Source organism: Thunnus maccoyii, chromosome 19 (assembly GCF_910596095.1).
Source record: "Thunnus maccoyii chromosome 19, fThuMac1.1, whole genome shotgun sequence".
Taxonomy (NCBI): domain Eukaryota; kingdom Metazoa; phylum Chordata; class Actinopteri; order Scombriformes; family Scombridae; genus Thunnus; species Thunnus maccoyii.
Genome location: NC_056551.1, coordinates 9,412,682 through 9,432,479, shown reverse-complemented (window position 1 = coordinate 9,432,479; position 19,798 = coordinate 9,412,682). Strand labels below are relative to the sequence as shown.

General features: G+C 39.4%; 1 protein-coding gene across 3 annotated transcripts in view; it reads right to left on the bottom strand.

The window, feature by feature from the left end:
• The window catches only part of cntfr (ciliary neurotrophic factor receptor), a 246,684-nt gene that overhangs the window by 86,213 nt on the left and 140,673 nt on the right, over positions 1-19,798 (bottom strand). For all 3 annotated transcript variants that reach the window (XM_042395799.1, XM_042395797.1, XM_042395798.1), the window contains exon 4: positions 17,984-18,217. In XM_042395799.1, coding sequence (XP_042251733.1) covers positions 17,984-18,217 — 234 coding nt within the window. The remainder of the gene's footprint in view (positions 1-17,983; positions 18,218-19,798) is intronic.

The following is a 19,798-nucleotide window of genomic DNA, read 5'->3' as shown; positions in this document are numbered from 1 at the left end:
AACCGCCCCAAAGCAGTCAACCCAGGGGAAACACTGTAGTCTGTATATTTTTGTAGTTATGCATGTGCTGTTTTATGGTATAATAAATCCATACCAAACCAGCACTTTTTTTTTTTTAGAACAGCAGCACATTCCAACAGGTGGCTGTGAAGGATAATACAGAAGATTTACAATAGCCGAGTTAGTGAGGGGCAGGACTTCGCCTGCTGACAAAAAAACATAACTGTTTAAGCAATTATTCAGTTTAGAAACTGATTCCAGGCTGTTTTTTCTACTTGGAGCAAAAGAGCAAATAAGATCAACCTTATGCATTTGATTACATTTTGCTTAGATGCCATTACTATGATGGAGTTACCATATTCTTTAAGATCAGGTGATGCGTGAGAGATTGGTCTTAAAGACAAAAAGATATAGAAAGTCTTGTTTACACTGAACAGTTTCCATATTCTGTGCTTTGACAAGAAGCTTTTGTAGAGTTTTGGTTTGAGGAAGGGAACGCTTTAGACTAAATGGATGTGACAGGGCTGGCTGAAAGGGTCAGCAGGAGTGGACCGTTTTACCTCTCAAAACATTTGACATTTGAATCTTTTTTGCAGGCACAGGCACACACACACACACACACACAAACACAGAAAGAAATGGCCGATGAGTATGTTTTCACGGAGATCTGACCATTCCTGAGTTGCTTGACGTCAATGGAGCAAACTGCTCAACCTCACTGCTGGACACTGAGCCAGAGGGAATACTTTCTGGTCAAAGTCTCTCTTTCCCTCTCTCTCAACATACACACAGACACACACACACACACACACACACAAACACACACACAGAATCGTAAACGGGCCGAGACAGCCCAGAAATTTCTATTTCACTGGACACTAATCAAGAGGGAACAGGCCTTTACCTTCTTGGCACACACACAAAACACACAGTGACAGCCACTGACGCACATTAACACACACACACACACCTACATGCACACACCTACATGCACACACACACACACACGAAAATGCAGCTGCAAAATCTGGCTTAAAACAAACAAAGATAGAGTGACAAATTAATATGAAGCACACAAAAAGGCACCCAGAAGCAGTAACACCTACATACACCCCCACCCCACCCCCCTACACACACACACACACACAAGCACACACATACAAACTCACCCACACACACATACCCACAACGCTCAGACATTTGTGTTTTTCTGCATGTCAACTGTAGGAAAGCGGAGCGAACGAAGCAGACAAGATAATAATATAGTCAGTTGGTTTATTCCACTATATCTGGATTGGTAATTAGAGTGAGAAAAGGAGAGAGAGACACAGACGGAGAGACGTATAGAGAGAGAGAAAGATAAAACACTATGATTCTTAACTTGCTACAATTCAACCTTTTCACATCTGAAAAAGGTTTATCAAAATGCTCTTTTTGAAGTCAAGATAACCAACACAACTTACTGACCCAGGGACGATGTGAACTTGTCGATGCAATGATGAGAAATCTATGAAAGGATGGAGCAGGGTGCAAAGAAATTAGGATGAAAGGACAGAGGACAGCGGGATTATGGTGGGAAGAAGGTATAGAAACAGTATAAGAGGGAGTACAAGAAAGAGGTAATGAACGGATGGGTCAACTGTGATTGGATCGAGGGAGACAGATGAGAAATCAAGAGTTAAGAGTGTGAGATGACAAAAGATTGACACAGAAAGTAAGAATAAGAACAAGACGGTTTAGGACAGCAACAGAAAAACTCCTCTCACACTGCCAATTACTAGATAGTCCTCTGTGGTTTTGTTTCATACAGAGCGTTGGAGTGGAACGGAGCTGGAGCATTGAAAATTTAATTGGAGCAAGAAGCAGCAGTTTAGAAGACTTGAAGTGATGCTCAAGCCATTCAAGTTCGCTCCAGTTGGCTTTAATGCCACCAAGAATCAAACCGTGAGCCTCATGTTGTCTGAAATGGACGTGGGCACTTCCCAAGCATCCCAAAATGCTCCAAGTTGACTAGGTCTCAGTGTCAGTCTTGTCATACACAACATCTGCGTCGCACGGACACAAAACGCTACATCTAAAGGGATCGATTTATGTATAGAAAATTACTCATGTAGCCTTGTCTTCTTTTGGTTTCAAGTGACAAAGCCCTCGTAGCTGCATGTTTTTTTTTTAAAATAACAGAATCCATATTTTTCTAGCAGAGACAGTGTAGCACCTTATTTTATTTTTCCTCATCACTGCATGCGCAATTTCATTCTTTACTAAATCCTCACAAAGATCCCGAGTCCTGCTTTCTGCCTGCACTATTTCCTGTTAGGCTCCTCTTCCTTGAACTAAGCTCCTCTGTCTCTAGCTGTTCTTTATTCAACTTAACCTCCCTCCACTTCACCTTCTTCTCGGGGAGAATTTCACTGCACCTAGCCAACTTGATCCGCGAGCCTCTGTTATTAAATTCACCTTCATACAGTTCTGAGTTTGCACCTTTGTATTCTTCCTCTAACCCGTCTGTGTTTTAGAAGATGGAATTCTGTCTGTAGCTGGTTTGTATTTGATATATAGGTCGCCTAGGGCGCCACCTTGTCTGGTGGGTGCTGGTCACCCTCAAAGGGAAAAAAAAAAAAAAAAAACATAATGAAAACGTCCAAACCTTCAGGTGTGCAAGGAAGAAAGTGGAGAAAAGAGGAGGAGGAAAAGAAAGCCCAGTAGAGAGGTATGTTGTCTTTTGTTAACATTAAAATGCTGTTTTGTGTATAACGTTAGATGTTTAATTTGTAGTAGCTAGCTAGCTAAGTAGCAATAAAGCTAATGCTAGATAATGATGCAAAATAGCTGCTAAACTCAGATAGCCTCACAGATTAAAGGATATGAGATTGAATGGCAAGCCAGTAGCGAGCTATCTGGATAACTGCTTCTTCATAGAACATAAGGCATTGTGCTGAAATTTCACTGACTAATATCAGTGATAATGGCTAATGCTATATCCATAAAAACATAGATTTCTGCACTGGGTTGCATCAGCTATATGTTAACTGGTATGAGCCACTTGGCATCATAGCACATTGTAGTAAGCTAGATTGATATTGAAATATCATATCAATAAATTAGGTCTCTGCTGGATTACTGTGTTGTAAGACGGTAGAAATTAATGAAAATATGATGCTGTGTGGCAGAAAAACTGCTGTTTTGCCATCAGTGAGTTCTGTGACACTTTATGATTTACACCTACCCTAGCAGCATGTGTGTAAATATTTAGTTGTTACTTAGAGTTATGTTGTAACTTATCTCCACAGTGCAAGCTTTTATGTTAGTAATGCATAAATCACGCCTTAGTAATAATTCACGTTATAACTAAGTTTGAACTTCCACACAGCTGGTGCAACAGGCTGCAGCAGTTGTTTGTCCTACTCTGCAGCTACATGTTGTTGCTTGTAAGGGGCTAATATCTACTCTATAACTGTCCAGATGCACTCAGGAAATATTTACAGAAGTCTCCAGCTGCTGGAGAAGTTACATCTGATCTCCCATCTACACCACTGTCTATCATTATTATTGAATATTACAGTTACACCTTGTTACTAATTAAATGTAGGTCTTAGTCAAATAAAATAAAGTTTATTTGTACAATGCTATCTTATATGCAGTAGAATGACACAAAGGACTTAAAACAGTATGGGTGTACTGTATGTTTGAATAGAACTGTAGGTCAAACAACATCCAGCACTTCAGCTACCTCCAGTGAAGCACAGCTGGTAATGTTTAACAATTTATTCATTCTTTGATACGTGATTTGTTTGTTTGAGAGGTAATTTTAATTTATAAAAATAAAAAAATATATATTTGTCTTGAACCCATTGTGGTGTCGGGTTTTGACTATAATATGAAAAACTTTGCAATTTTGAGGAATGAATTTGCAAATGAAACAATTCACTAGTTGCATATATTGCAACACAATGGCTTTTCCTGTAGAATTATATTATAAAATATGCTATGATGTTGTTCTGAGTAATTTCTCAAAACTACCACAACACCAAAGGATAAAATAACACAGACTGATTGTATTCAATGTGTGATCATCTATACTGTAGATGGAGATTACAGTCACACAACGCATACCAGCATATGTGGTATCCAGTGAGGACAGAAGAAATACACAAGAGTGTAACATCACAGTGTGAGATTTTCATTAGAAGCTTATATACACACCAAACTACAGAAAGAAAAATGACAAGGAAAGGAGAAAGTAATGGGTGATATGGGATAGACTAGGGGGCATCATAAGAGGATTAGTGGAAAAGAAAGAAAGAAACAGAATGAGATAGAAACCAAAGGATTAGACCAGAATTTTAAGATATGATGAGGGAAAAATGATACATGGTTAAAAGTAATGGGCGAGAGTGATGGATGAACAGAGTAGTGGAGGGATAAAGTAAAAAATTATGTTTTAAAAAAGGACTTCAGTCTTCAGAAAAGACTACCTTGGCTGAGCTGTAAAACCTTTAAAATTCTGCTTTCCAACCATAATGAGTGTGTGTACAGTAAGTGGGTACATGTGATGCTTGCTCCTTTACATTGAATCCACAGATAATACAAGCTCCAGTCTGATGCTCGACGAAGATTCATGTAAAATACTGGTTGGACAAAACATTTTTAAAAGTAAAGAGGAGTATTTTCCACAGGTGTTAACGATTTATGCCACACCATCTCCCTTTGAAACCGCAGCATTGAGAAAGAAGGAGAGCGAAAACAATCTGTCTTGCCAGATTACTCCTGATACTCAATGGATACAAAGAGGCCAAAGCACACAATGACTCTTTTTTTTTTTTTAATATGTTTGAGTTTCCCTCATGGCTTCCCATTGACTTCTTAAACCGAGCCCACTTTCCCATTTGTTATGGTTGTCTGCTGCAATAAAGTGATGGTAGTTGCTGTTGTCCTGCAAATAGAGCAAAAAATGGAAAGGGAAGAAATTGGTGATATGGAGCGGAACAAAAGAGGAGAAACGGTTATGGAGGGAAAGAGAGAGACAGGAAAGAAATGCAGACACTGATGCTGAGAATGAACTTTCAGATGTTTAGAATAAAGTCTGCAGGGTCATAATTGTAATATATATTGGGGTGTGGGTATGGGGGGTTGATATAAACAACATAATAAATAAAAAAATTGCTATGCTATGACAGGCAACCACGTACTGCCATCCAAAATCATTATTAGCAAATGTAATCATAATCATAACTAAACTTTGTCATTATTATTACTACTGGTTCTAGTATGGTATGGTGTACTGCAGTTCTGAGTGTGGTTTGTCCAAGTGGTGTTGCCGTACCCTAGCAGAAGCCGTTGCTCAACTGCTGTGCTTAGGTACAATCAATGTCAAACACTGTACTGTCTCTCTACTTCATTGCTTTCAAATGTATTGAAAAGTGGAGAACTGGAATGTAATATGAGTGTTATAGGCTATATTTCTGTCAATTGTGATAGGTTTTGTAAAGTTTTATGAAAATTATGAATGGTTATTGTCTAACAATGTTATGCTAAATTCCTGTCACAACGTTAACTAGCTAGCATACATTCCGTGCATTAGCTAGCGAACAGCCCATACATTCGGAGCATATTCCACTCGCTAGTCATATGTAAAATTAGGATCCGTTAATGTTACCATCAGTTGTTGATCGGACATTTATTATTTTAACACTGTACCAATAATAACACTTCACTTCGGCCAAGACGCGCATGAAAAGGTAACGTTAACATCAATACCTCATTTTGCACTGGGACTGTAATTAAATAATATTTTAATAAATAAATAAATAATATTTTGCTAAAAAATAACAGTTATTGCATAGAGTGGAAAGAAGCGTTTTTGGTGAAAATGGGCCGATTTGTGAGTGCTAATCAATCGACCATCGCTAACATTAGCTATCAGAGCTAAGTTAACTGGAAAGTTAATCAGCCACAAATTCACCCAGCGACTAGCAATGGTCCTCACGGGCGTATTCAACTAATGTTAATGTCTTTCTTATGTTATAATTGTCAGAAAGCCCACATGAAGTCTGAGTACAGTGTCATTCATTTATGTTGCGCTGCATGTGTAATTTATGTAGAGATAGTAGTAGCTTTCATTTATTGCATAATCATATAGTAGTCTATACAGTATAGCTGAGGGCTACCCGCTGATGATTAATAGCATTATTAGTGTTTGTGTGATTAAAGTGCCAGCAGTTTTATTACAGTCAACTTTCATTCACAGTGAGTGTCATCATGAGCAAGAGGAAAGATGACAGTGACATTTGTCAGTTTTTTTTAGCCAGCCTCAGAAAAGAATAAGAGTAAGTTGAGAGCAGTGAGGAAATGAGCACCAGTCAGATGATAAAAGTATACATTAGTAAGAGGGATGAGTCAATGTTTGTTGATATAATAATTACTGCCATTCAGATCAGAAACGATCATTAATCCATTCCTGAACATCATGGCAAGAAACACCACGTGTTTACTGATAATATTTCTTTCGTGTTCACTATGGTGCATTGAGAGTTAAGAGAGAAAGGGAGAGAGAGAGCATGAGGATGCCAACGGGGCAGGGAGAGCAGGTGACATGGAGTTGAGTGAGAAGAGGAGTAAATATTGATGGTTAAAATTGAATAATGACATCACAACAGTCTCATCCTAATGTTAATTTAAGCTGAGATATTCCTCTAAGTATGATTTCTCATGTGTATTTCAGATAATACAATCAAGCAGGGAGGGAGAGTTTGAGACAATGACAGACACCGAGAGAGCAGACAGGTGGGCAAAGGTGAAGGTACAGGAGAGCAAAGGGAGGAGTTTGGACCTCGCCCAAATCAGCCAAATGTGAATGTCATACAGAGTCAAACCCTATCAAATAGGACACGCTACTTTCAGGAGAAAAGGATTAAAGATTATATTTGGCTCCATTACAGCCCCTCTTAGAAGGGGGTCCTCTGTTTCTATTGTGTTAAATACTTTGCAACATAAAACTAAGACTGCAAATTCAGCTTGTGTCAAGACTAGTTTTCTAAATTGGAAGAAAGCACTGGAGAAATTTAGCGCACATAAAGACACCCAGTGTCACAAATTAGCTGCGATGACTCGGATTCAGGAGCCAAAGCCTGTTAATGTGCAACTTTCACGTGAGCTTGAAAGATAGCAGCAACAAACGAGGAGCAATCTTGTGAAGATTGTTAGAGGTGTGAAGTACTTGGCACGGCAAAGGTCTGGCTTTTCGAGGTGTTGATAAGGAGAGTGGGAATTTCAGCCAGCTTCTAAAGTACAAGGCAGAGGGTGATGCAGAGCTGACCACATGGCTGAAAGTTCACTTTGATTTCACCAGTCCTCAGGCCAAGCTGATGGGCAACACAATCGTCAAAGAAACTGTGTCGGAATTAACATCAATGCCAGTGGTCCAGTTCGCACTTACAATTGATGACACTCAGGTATATCAGGGTTTGAGCAGGAGTCGATATGTTTGCGCTTTGTAGACGCAGACCAAAGAAAGAATTCCTGGGACTCTATAAAGTGTCATCTAGAACAGGGCAAAAATAAAGCCAAGATGGCATGTGATGTGATGATGCGTCTCGGCCTTTCTCTGTCATTTCAAAGTCAAACCTATAACACTGCCAGAAACATGGCTGGACGATTGCAGTGGTGCAAGCCATTTTAAGGAAAGAACAACTGCTGGCTGGATATGTATTGTCACTGTGGTCCACACTGAGCAGAGACCTGAAGAGGACAGGAGAGCTGAGAAAAAGAGGGGAAGCGATAACTGGAGAGCAGCAGGAAAAGAGATGACTTGAGAGGAGAGGAGATTTGGTCCCCCTCCCCAGTGTTGACTCCATGGCTACAGCCTTGAACAGTTGGGATACAAAGGATACAGCGATCCAAATGTTTAAAACCGAAGGAAAGGACAGTGGAATAACGGAACAGGCATCTAGCGGAACAGACTTGGGAGAAATGGAATATAACATTCATAAGTATGTTTTAATTAGTGTATAATTAGTTGAAAATAAGAATTGTTGTGTTTTTGTTAGCTTAGAATGAGCCTTTTATATCCACAGAGAGAGCAGGTCCTATTCCACGGAGGCCATGTTTCTACAGTAGCCCAGAACGGACAAAGCAAACACTGGCTCCAAAGAGCGCCTGTCACGTTTTTTGCGAGTTTAGTGGCCACCGTAGGTTCTCCTACATGCTTGGAAGGGGAGGATGTAACGTCTCTGCTAGATGCCTCTAAATCCCACACACTGGTCCTTTAAACTCATTTAACATTTCTTGTCCTGTTACAAGCTATTTACTGAACCAAAAACTGGAGAACCAAGATGTATCATGGTTCAATTTACACTTAAAATTCTCATCTAGTCTCCCAGGCCAACAGTTCAGATTTTTTTTACCTTATACTTTATTGATTCCTGCAGGAAAGCCATATTTTCTCTACAGGAGTCAGAGGTCAGCTACAGTGCAAATTCTCCGGAACGGTAGAAAGTCACAGTCTTGCTCAAGGATGTTTGGTGGCACTGCGGCCTTGCATGGGCCAAATCCTATGTACTCATTAATTTCAGGTAATTTTGTGAGATGAGTATGAATCTGAGACTCTGTCACTCTACAGATCAATGTGTCCGGGAATTCCTCAGGATAAAAAAGGCGAGAATCTGTTTCTTATAAATCAAAAATATTATATGTGGCAGTAACGCAGATTAGCAACATAATTTCTACCAGGTTGTCATGTGAGAAGCTAATGTTCAGCTCAGGTAATATTACACAAATATGAATCAAGTTTGGCTGAAATCAGATTTACTATCATGAGGTTGGCATTTTCAGATTAAAACTACTACCTGTTTGTACTGAAAACCCTCCAGGTCTACTTTTCATTCAGTAAATACACATTTGAACTTTTTAATACTTTAAAATGCTCATTTCACACAAAGTTTCGGCGGTTTGGTTTGCTTCTCTTGCTGACAGAAACGAGACCCGAGAGACAAGCTGAGGTTGACAAACTGTTGAATTAATTTCTAAGGCTGTGCAAATCCTGCATGCAGGTATTTTCTATTTATCATGATTGAGCGAGTACTGGGACAAGCGTGGAGAGTAATTAAAATGTAAGCTGAGTAGTTCCAGCAGTGGCCTTACATGTGGGGCCAAATACTTCCTTAGTTTAAACAGGAAGTCCCAGAGGAGATGGAGCCCTACCTGTTCACCCTCCTCCACAGCGATCTGTCTGCAAAGAGACAAGACGATTCCATTACCCAGCGATGTAGCACGGGTCCCCTGAGTGTGTGTATGTGTGTGTGTGTGTGTGTGTGTGTGTGTGTGTGTGTGTGTGTGTATGCGTGGATATACACACAAAAACAAGCTGCCCAGGGAAAGGAAATAGATATCAATTGGTGCGTGTGTGTGCGGAAATAAGTTGCCTGAGGGTAAGAGATGCACATCAATCTAACAAGAGAACTCACTCCTCCTTCAACTCATCCTCAGTAAAGCTGCAGGTAACCAATCAGTGTATGTGTGTGTGTGTGTGTGTGTGTGTGTGTGAGTGTAGTCTTTCATAGGCCACATCTGCGGGAAAATAGTGGATTTAACCACTTGGTCAGGGATTTATAATCTAAATGTGAAGATAATTAGTTTATCCAATTTAATTTGACTGAAATTATAGCATATCCTTCAAATAAGGTTGATTATGATTATCATTACGGTTAGGGGAAATAACCAGAGGGTAAACATATGTCACTAAAATGTCCTCAAATGTAAGTTATCCAAATGTGAGCATTTGTGTTTGCATATTTTAGTCGGTGCAGTCGGTCCCATACTTTGAGAAATCAGTATGTTTTTTCTTCAAAATCCTTCTTTTTTAAATTTTACAAAATAAACTAAAGATTTCTAATGTTACATGTTGTCGAAACACAAGCAGCCACAGAAGAACTTTGCCAAAATAAAACTGGCAGAAACAAGCAGAATTTTGATTAAAGCAGTGACTCATGGCTCTTAGATTAGTAACCAAGATTAAAAATGTGACCAGACGTGTAAGCTTTTGGCTTTTGGCAGTTTTTAATATTATGTGTTAAAATCCATTTCCCCCCCAATAAAGAACTCTTTTATAATATATCGTCCAGTTGTCCAACACTGTTATTGACTATGCTTGTACTTACATACTTGTTAGATTGAGAGAGAAAGACAGAAGTAGTTTCTTTCCAAAGAGAACTGAAGTAAAGCTAAAGACAGAAATAAAGAGTAGATTTTTTGTTGACCTTCTAAGAGAGGTGTCCATTTTTTCTAAACTCTCTCAGTACTAACCACATACACACAAACACACCCATGTATGCACACACACACCTTAACCTAAGCCAAATGGCCTCAGAACCAAACCCACACGCACAACATTGGCGGTCGAGACTTCTGTTATCATTTGTAGCATAAAGAAAAAATTCTAAACCGCAACTAAGTTTACATAACGGAACTTGAATGATCTGAGAGCAGTTCTGAGAGACTGGATTTGTTTATAAGACTGTGTCAATGCCAAACCTAGACCCCATTTCTTGTGTGATGATTTATGGTATAAATTCATTACCAAACAGATGCCATTCCTGCTCACAATATAAATGTTTTCTTCATTATAGATGTTTAAAATCTTGTCATTACAGTAATGGGAGTGCTCTGTCTAGAGTGCCCTGCTTGTCCCATGAATTATCTGTCAAGAATTTGGGTGAAAAAAAAAAAGTATTTCTTCTTGTGTAGTGTCAGCTGGCAGGCTGAGTGACTGGCTGGCACCCTGACTGCCTGAGTAGCTGGCTAATGGGCTCTAAAGATGAGGAGTGATCAGCGACAGAGCTTTTAGATATGCATGGCCCGATGTTTGGAGTGCCACTGCAATTTCACAGCTTTCCAACAAATCATCACATTTTGAAAGTGATGGTTACCATGGAGCAAGGCAACTGTCCCGCAATATCAATCTCATGTACTGTCAACCTTTTTCTATTGCATGTAGACCAACATTTCATCCACTGAGCACTGCACTTCAAGATTCATGGATTAAATCTAAAAGGGGACAAACAGAGAACAAGTGCACATGTCAAATAAAGTTTTTTTTATGGAATGTCAAACCTAACAGACTCAACAACTGAAAACTATTTTAATCAGTGGCAGGATGTCAGATTCCTGGACTTGCATATGAACATGAGAATATTAGAAGACTGTCTTCCCAAGAAAAACAACACATTAGGTCAGAATGTCAGCTATGTTTGAGTGACTAGCAGCCATAGTGATTATGACCTGGAGCAATGGTGCAATTCAGATGACATATATACTGTTCCCGTTAGGGGTCACCACAGCGGATCATCCGTTTCCATCTCTTCCTGTTCTCTGCATCTTCCTCTGTCATGTCAACCACCTGTATGTCTTCCCTCACCATATCCATAAACCTCCTCTTTGGCCTTCCTCTTCTCCTCTTGCCTGGCAACACTATTTTTGGCATCCTTCTCCCAATATAACCAGCATCTCTCCTTTGCACATGTCCTAACCATCTCAATCTCACCTCTCTTGCCTTGTCTCCAAATCATCCAACCTGGGCTGCCCGTCTAATATGCTCATTCCTAATCCTGTCAGTCCTCGCCACTCCCAATGTAAATCCTATCATCTTCGACTCTGCCATCGCACTTCTTGGTTCACTATCCCCACATCATCTAACCTCTCTCTCATATTCTTCATTCATCAGCCCCTCAAAGTACTCCTTCCACCTTCTCAACACACTCTCCTTGCTAGTCAGCACATTTGCATTTCTATCCTTCATCACCCTAACCTGCTGCATGTCCTTCCCAGCTCGGTCCCTCTATCTAGCCAATCAGTACAAGTCCTTTTCTTTTTCCTTAGTGTCTATCCTCTCATACAACTCTCCATACGCCTTTTCTTTAGCCTTCGCCACCTCTCTCTTCACCTTATGCTGCATCTCCTTGTACTCCTGTCTACTTTCATTTTATTAAGCATCCTCCGGTCCTCTGAAGTTTGTATCCCCGAGTCGAACTTGCCAAGTCCTCAACACACCTACCTGACTGTACTGTGACAAAGTAATCTCAACTCAAAGCTCTCACAAAAAAAAAATAACCTCACTGACAGACAAATGTAGTAAATTATGTATTCAGTCTGTAATGTAACTATAATAAAAACCTGAACTGTTATGTACCTTAATAAAATAAAACTTAATTTAATATAAACTGATCTGTTCATTTTAAAACATTTATATTTATGTAAATGTGGTGATATCTGTACATATAGAGCCCCGGAGGCAGCGCTGTTGTTCTGTCCAGTAAAAACATGAAGCTTCATTTTCCATTCAGACAAACTAATGTGGCAGCTACAAGTGTTGGATTTCATCTGTGAGACTAACATTTATCTTCCAAAAGAAATTATATCGTATATCAAAATGCTGCAGAGACATTAGAGCCAGTAGTAAATCACCAAAGAGCTTCATGGATCAGTTCATGAGATCATGTTCTCCACGGAGTGACTACATGTTCACTGGCCAATCATCTCAGGATTCTGCTGAGATGACTGGCTGGCCTCACTCGGCCAGCGACTCCCATGGGCAGCTCCTCACATGTTCAAAAATGTCGGAGCAGATAACAGGCGTTATTTGGATAAACTGACCACATATTCGGAGTGCACATGGTTACTGATCAAATATTAAAACTTAATAAAGTGACATATTAACAGTCCTACAACAAAAATGACATCAGATTTTAGCCTGCTTTAAAATCTCTGATATCACTGGCAGTTGGTACGAAATGCATTCTGGGTCTGCTGGTAATGGCATACTTAAACATTCATTTAGCAGGCAGTATGCAGTACATACTCATTGAGTATGTAGTAGGAAGTATGTTAGTAGGTGGTTCCGAACACAGTCTATGTGTCTTGTAGGGTGACTGTGTCACAGGTCACCAGGGTGAGCGGCTGGATATATGACCCACTGCAGTCGATGTTGTGTTAGCCGGGAGGCTGAACAACTGGGTGGTTGCAGCCCATGTTGTGATGCTATAAATTGTTTCGCTGACGGCCATTGAGGACAGCAATAGATAGAAGAATGGACAAAGCCAGAAAAGGGCAAGACAGCAATAACTTCTCTGTTGTGACAGCAAAGCAAAGGGATGTTGTATTTCACCAAAGAGGTTTCGAATTTTACGACCTCTTCCTTATTAAATTATAATGAACTTTTACTGTCCATACACTTTCTTTTTTTTTTTAATCAGTCCTTCACTTTCTATCTCTCTACCGCTGAACATCATTTCTTCTTTAAAGATGATGTCTAAAGATGCCATCAAGTACTCTGGTGCTGGTGTGTTAGTGTGTGTGTGTGTGTGTGTGTGTGTTTATGTGTGCGCCCCTGAGTGTTTGCTTACAGATGAGATAGGCATCTTTTTTAAACACTGTATGACAATAACATCCTGCCATGTGTGTGACAGCTCAACACATGTGCACACAGATTCACAGACACAAGTACTCACTCCTATCCACCCACACGTACACACACACACGCCAGCACACGATTCAATAGTTATGCGTAATTTTTAAAAATAATTGTAGCTTTGTATCTATTCAAAGTAACTGACGGAATGTAAACATCCTACAGTCATATAAAGTGGTGAAATAATGTAATGAGGAAGAGAAACAGACATCACAGCGCCACTATACTTTCACATAAAAATACAAGACAAGACACACGCAACCGTGTGGTCTCCTGGAACCGTGGAAATGATGTTGACATACTCCTGGAGAAAGATCACAAACGCTCCATGAATTTAAGACGGAGCAAACACAGATACACACACAGACGGGTTTGGGGTCATAGTATGACGTCCTCTTGTCTTAATGCAAACCAGTGTAAACACACAGCTAACAGATCTACAAGCCAAAACACCAAGACAAAGAGAGATGAAGGGGGGGGGCTTTGTATGGGAGTTCTGGCAAATGACATTAACAGAGTGACGCAGAGTGACAATGGAGACAAGCAGGCAGTGGCAGGATGGATGTAGGAAAAGAAATGGAAAAAGAAAAAAAAGATAAGAAGGATATAGAAGTGACAAAGAGAAAGAAGAAGAGACATAATCACAAAGTTTGAGGAAAAAAGACAAAGAGTGAAACAGAACGATTTAAAAAAAGCAGAGACAGATGGCTCTCTGCTATTCTCCTGATAACACTTCTGTGTTAAACATAACAAGCCCCTGGTGTAAGTAATAAACACTGCATAAAATCAAACTATCATCATGATGGTAATCACAACAAGTGTAGCCTGTCATGGTGTCATTATCACTGTATACGCACAACACGTTGTGTTTTGTAGGTGACAGTTAATATAATGAAAAATACAGATAAAAACGGAGAGAAAAAGATCCAGGATAAAGAACAAAAGAGAAAAGTGCAAAAATAGAGGGAACAGCGAGACAGTGACGACAGATAAGAAAGAAAAAGCTGATTGGAGAAAAACAAGAGAAAGAGAAACAAACAGGCAGAATATGAGAGGACCATCTGAGTTTCTGTACTTTAGAAAAGTCAATGTTGCTCAAGTGTGTGCCTTGAACATGTCATAAAATCACCAACCGTTATCAAGGCAATTACATTCACTGCTGGGCAGACCACTAAGGTATTGTTCTCACAATCTTGTAATTGACCCCTGATGAATAGTTACACAATGTAACTCTGTTTCTCTCTCTCTCACACACACACACACTGTTTGAAACCACCAAAGCATCATTACGGTGCAGAAAATTACGACTGGTGAAAAGAAACACACTCATGCACTTTAGCTTGCACACAGACATGCAATATATATCTCTCCATCTCTCTTTGCCTCTCTCTATCTCACACACACACACACACACACACACACACACACATACATATATACACACACATATCTTCTGGCTTGTTTATGCATTGTATCATTCACCCAGCTGACATAATCTACCAAAACATAAAACTCTCATTAATTCAGTATTATTTCAGCATTCAGTAATTCATCATTGCTGATATGATTAACCAAACTGTCACGCTCCCATATAGTCTCATTCATCAAACATTTGCATGGAAATGTTACATTTAACATTAGGCAGGGATAAAATCGTGATGTGTGGTTTTCTTGGCTTTCTATTGGTACTGTTGACAAGAGCGTGGAGACGCACAAGCTTACACACAGGGGCGGGGTTTCCTGGTTAGCTGACGGTGGCATGTCCTGACCGCTTTTTCAAAAACTTGTTGGCTTAAATGGGGTCATTTATTTCTATATAAATTCACAGTAGAGCCATTTACTGCGGTGACATTTTGACTCTCCAAAGGCCTTTCTTTCAACCTACCTTTCTCTGATTTAGGCCTGAGGTGGGCTCTACAGTACAACAGTGTAAGAAAACGTGGTCAGGGCTCATATTTTTCAATGCCATGGGGGTGATGAATAAAGGTTTTTCTGTGGCAGTGTATCAAAAACGTGTGTCACTTTTGGCTCCGTTCTTAAGTGGCCCGCCATGATTGATACCAAAGAGATTTCTAATTTCACCTGGTAGCCAGCTATAAGCTGCAGCATGATTCCTGTGGTAATTTAATTTACAAATGCTGCCTATTCTACAGTATACCCTACCAACAGACCTAAATGAGAGTGATCACTTGTATGCAAGGAAACGCTGGAACTTAAAAAATGCACCCCTGTTTTTTTCTGACTACAGTAATAAAACATTAATTCGATATTGACTGCAAAGTAGTTTCAAAGCTGTCATTTAAGAATAAAGAGGCAGACATCAATCATGAAGCATTACTGCAGTGACAGTTCTATTCAAATAGAGCCAAACTGGTAGAGAGAGGAGGTTCAGCTGCAGATTAGACGAGGCAGTTGTCACAGTAAATCTGAGGTATTAATATAAGTAATATAAATAAAATTGAAACCGCATTCGTATAGGTTTTGCCTTAGATAAAGCCAACAGTGTTTACTTGACTTTACACAATGGAATCCATGAGCAAGTTGGAATATAAGTTGTAATTTATAAAAGCAATAGTATATAATGATGTGGCACTGACATGTTACATCTAGCCACACAGAATCAAGTCTAAATCAATTATATCGTAGAGAAAACCTTCAAATAATGACCAAATAAGAATTTCATTCCCTTTAAAAAGATAATCCGTATTCGAATAAGGATTTTTTCACTTTACGTAAATACCACATTTAACAAAAGGTGTTATCACTCCAAATTATCCTCAGGAGTACTTGTCATTTTCAAGTCCATCATATCTCAACACCATTATTATGCACCCAGTGTATAAAAACTTCACCATCAGAATAATGGTTCTCAAAGGAGGCCAATGCCAACTCACAGACCACTGTGACATGCTGTTAAATTGACATTCATTTTTGCTTTTGTATGATTATTAAAATGAGCGGCCATAACAGAAAAATGACCAAATGTCATTTTAACAACTAATCATTAGAGCTTGTCAGCTGGCAACGAGTCCTACTGTAAGGACTGTTATGATAACAATTCAAGTTTTATATTAGTATTTAAATTTTAAATGAAACAGCTATTCAAATATAACTTGCCATTAAAATTGTCATTTAGCTAAAGGGTTTTACTATGTAAGCGACAAAAATATATTTAAATAGTCACTTATAAATGAAGGGTAGTCCAAATAATCTGTAAGAAACAGCATCTCGGGAATTTTAACAAGCCAATCCAGTCATTCAATCGTTCTTTCGTGCAATTCAAGAGCATTGATATTGCAATGTCGTTAACACAAAGTCATAATGTCAGCACTTGACAATTATGAGTAAATCTATTCAACCCAAGTGTGGCTGTAATTTCGTAAATAGTATTCCTGAGACTTGGTACTTTACCACACAGCAGCTTCCACAAAGTGCAACAGCATGTCATCTTCAGAACAAAGTCTGCTACACAAAGTTGCAGTGAACGACTTGCAAAAATACAGTTTACACAACTTCTAGAGCCGAGTGACCTCACAAGTATATTCTGCAACTTCAGGAAACAGTGACATTCTAGAACCATTTGGTCAAATTCATCAGCTAGCAGCCTGTTGCACCAACTGACCATGAATTTGATTGTAAATTCGAGTGTACAGTCAACATCAACGGCTATGTTGTAAGTACCTTGTTTCACACTAAACTCACTACTTTGTTCACCATCTCTAATTACACTATAATTAGCATAGTCAACCATAATCAAAACATCGTTGCACAGAGTGACGTTTCATCCATAGTGCATCATTTGAGTAATATGGGAGAGAAAGATTTTTTTTTTCTTTTTATCTGTATCATCCATGAACATGGTCATAAACATTAAAAGTGTCGCAAATGTCACTGGAAAACTTTCAGTGACAAGTTTATGTTACAAACAACCAAGTGGAGCTGGCATCATAAATGTAAATGAGTGTAGTTGGGTCACAGGTAATGTGCACTCGGTGTAAATATCAACCATTTTTGCAACTGTTCTGCTGTAACAAAAAGTATGACTTACACCGACTCAGAAGAGATGTAAAGTTAATTATATTTTAATTCCAAATTGTAAGTAGCTAAGTTATAGCATAACTCTCCCATTACATTCAAAACACTTACTTGTAGTTGGTACAGTAAAGCCCTAACAACAAAGTCATAAAATGATCATGAGTATTACATTTCCAAAGGGCTTGAAGTTACAACAATTAATTAGCGCTGCAACTGAAGTTTTATATTTTCTTTTATTATTTCTGTCTTTGCTTACATACAAGCTAAAAGTCAGAATTTCTCATTATTAATTCATATATTTCTTTTGGAGTTGTAATTGCATCATGGTCAGTTTGCACCAAATGTTTTTTTTTCCTCATTTCTACTCAGCTTCTTCCTGTCAGTCTCCTTTCACTGCTGCAATGACCCACTTTCCCCTTTGGGGAGATTAAAGATTCATCATGTCTTATTTGAAAGTAATATTTGGCGGGCAATTGTCTGGCTACTTACTGCCGATGCGGAGATTGATGGTGTCACGTCTCTCTCCGTGTGGGTTCTGAAAGCAGCTGTAGAGCCCGTTGTGGCCCAGGGCCACTTGGGTCAGCATCAGTCTGGGGCCCTCTAGACTGTGCTGGGCCTTCACGTCCGTCCCGTTCACCTTCCATGACACTGATGCGTCATTGTCCAGGGAGCCGCACTGCATGGTGACATCACTGCCCATTCGCTCGTACTGGATCCTAGCAACTAGAAACAGACAGAGGCAAAGATTAATTGTTTGTGATATGAATAGGTAAAAAACAAGTGAAATATCTACAGGGTGAGATTACTGCCCTTTTTGCAGACAGGCTCCTAGCAACTGGAAAGAGTCCAAGTTAAAGCCTTTATGATTACATCAGCGTATAAAAGAGGCAAAATATTCTATGTGGAGACATCCCTGCATATTCTGCCATACAGGTTCCTAGCGACAAGAAATAGAAGTTTTCAACTGATATAATGAACAGAATATGGGAATATGGAATTATTATCATTCATCTTATTGTTGAATTCAATCTTTATCAATTAATTTTGTTGTTTTTAATATTGTCCATCTATGCATATTGAATAGACACATTTGCTGTGGCAGGGAAGAACCAAATGGAAAATACTGTTTACTATTTTTGTCCAGTTCATAAATAGCTCTCATCTAATTTCTTTATTAATTTGTTATAGTGAACGAAGCATGGGTAAAGAAAGTCACATTTTGTTCCACTCAGTGAGCCAGATTTTGTTATTGAATGTCTATGGAGGCACTGAAGGGAAATGTTATTTTTACTTTGAAAACATTGAGAATTTGGCAGAAGTAAAAAAAACTGCCTTTGTCCATTGGTTCAGTCAAGTTGTAGGGACGGTGACCCTGAGGGTTAAGGGATATATGTGAGCCTAATGGGGGTTTTAGCCAGGACCCTTGGGGTTAGTAGCCCTGCACTGTTGATAAGTCCCACAGGACCTGTCATGACCACACAAAGTGAAGACGTCAGATTAACACTTCAACACTGAGGATCAACAGCACAACAAGAAACAACAATAAAATATTGATCCGTATCTTGGGAAAAGCCCTCGCCTACAAAGAAAAGGAAAAAAAAAAAAGAAAAAAGTGCCCCCGCTGTTCTGGGATCAAATGCTGTCAAGATTCTTGCCTTGCTCTAATGTCTGTCTTTGTCTGTCTGTCTCCTCCCTTCTTTCTTCCTCACCACAATGCCTCTCATTTCGCTGTTTTTCACACGAGCTAGCTTCCTTCTCTCGGTCTCCTCAGACATGCCTCTTAACGTAGCTGATACAGATGTCAACCTAGTGTTTCATGTTTATTTCATGTCCCACAACAGAGCCATCTATATATGACAAGATCCCTGTCCCCATTAACATTAACCTGACACTGCTTGTTCTCTCTCCTCTCCGTCTGTCATTCATTTCCCCTTAACCTCCTCAACCCTTCATCGCTGTTCTCGCTTTCTCTCATTTTTTTTTTCTGTTATCAGTCCTTTTTTCTTCCATTCTGTCCATCCCAGTCATCTTCATCCCTCGCCCTCCTCATTTCCCTGAGTCCAAAGTCCACATAATGTGTGCGCATATGCATGTCTACTGGCAAGAAATGCCAATTGCCTTTGATCTCCTCCTCTGCCAAGTTACTCTGAGTGGACTTTATTTACATAAAAAGTTATTTGCATCTTAGCAAAAAACCATAGAGTTTGACTTTGATGTTAGCTTTGATGATGATGCTGGTGCCCTTGTGTGACAAGAAAGTGAGGAGAGGAGAGGAGAGGAGAGGAGAGGAGAGGAGAGGAGAGG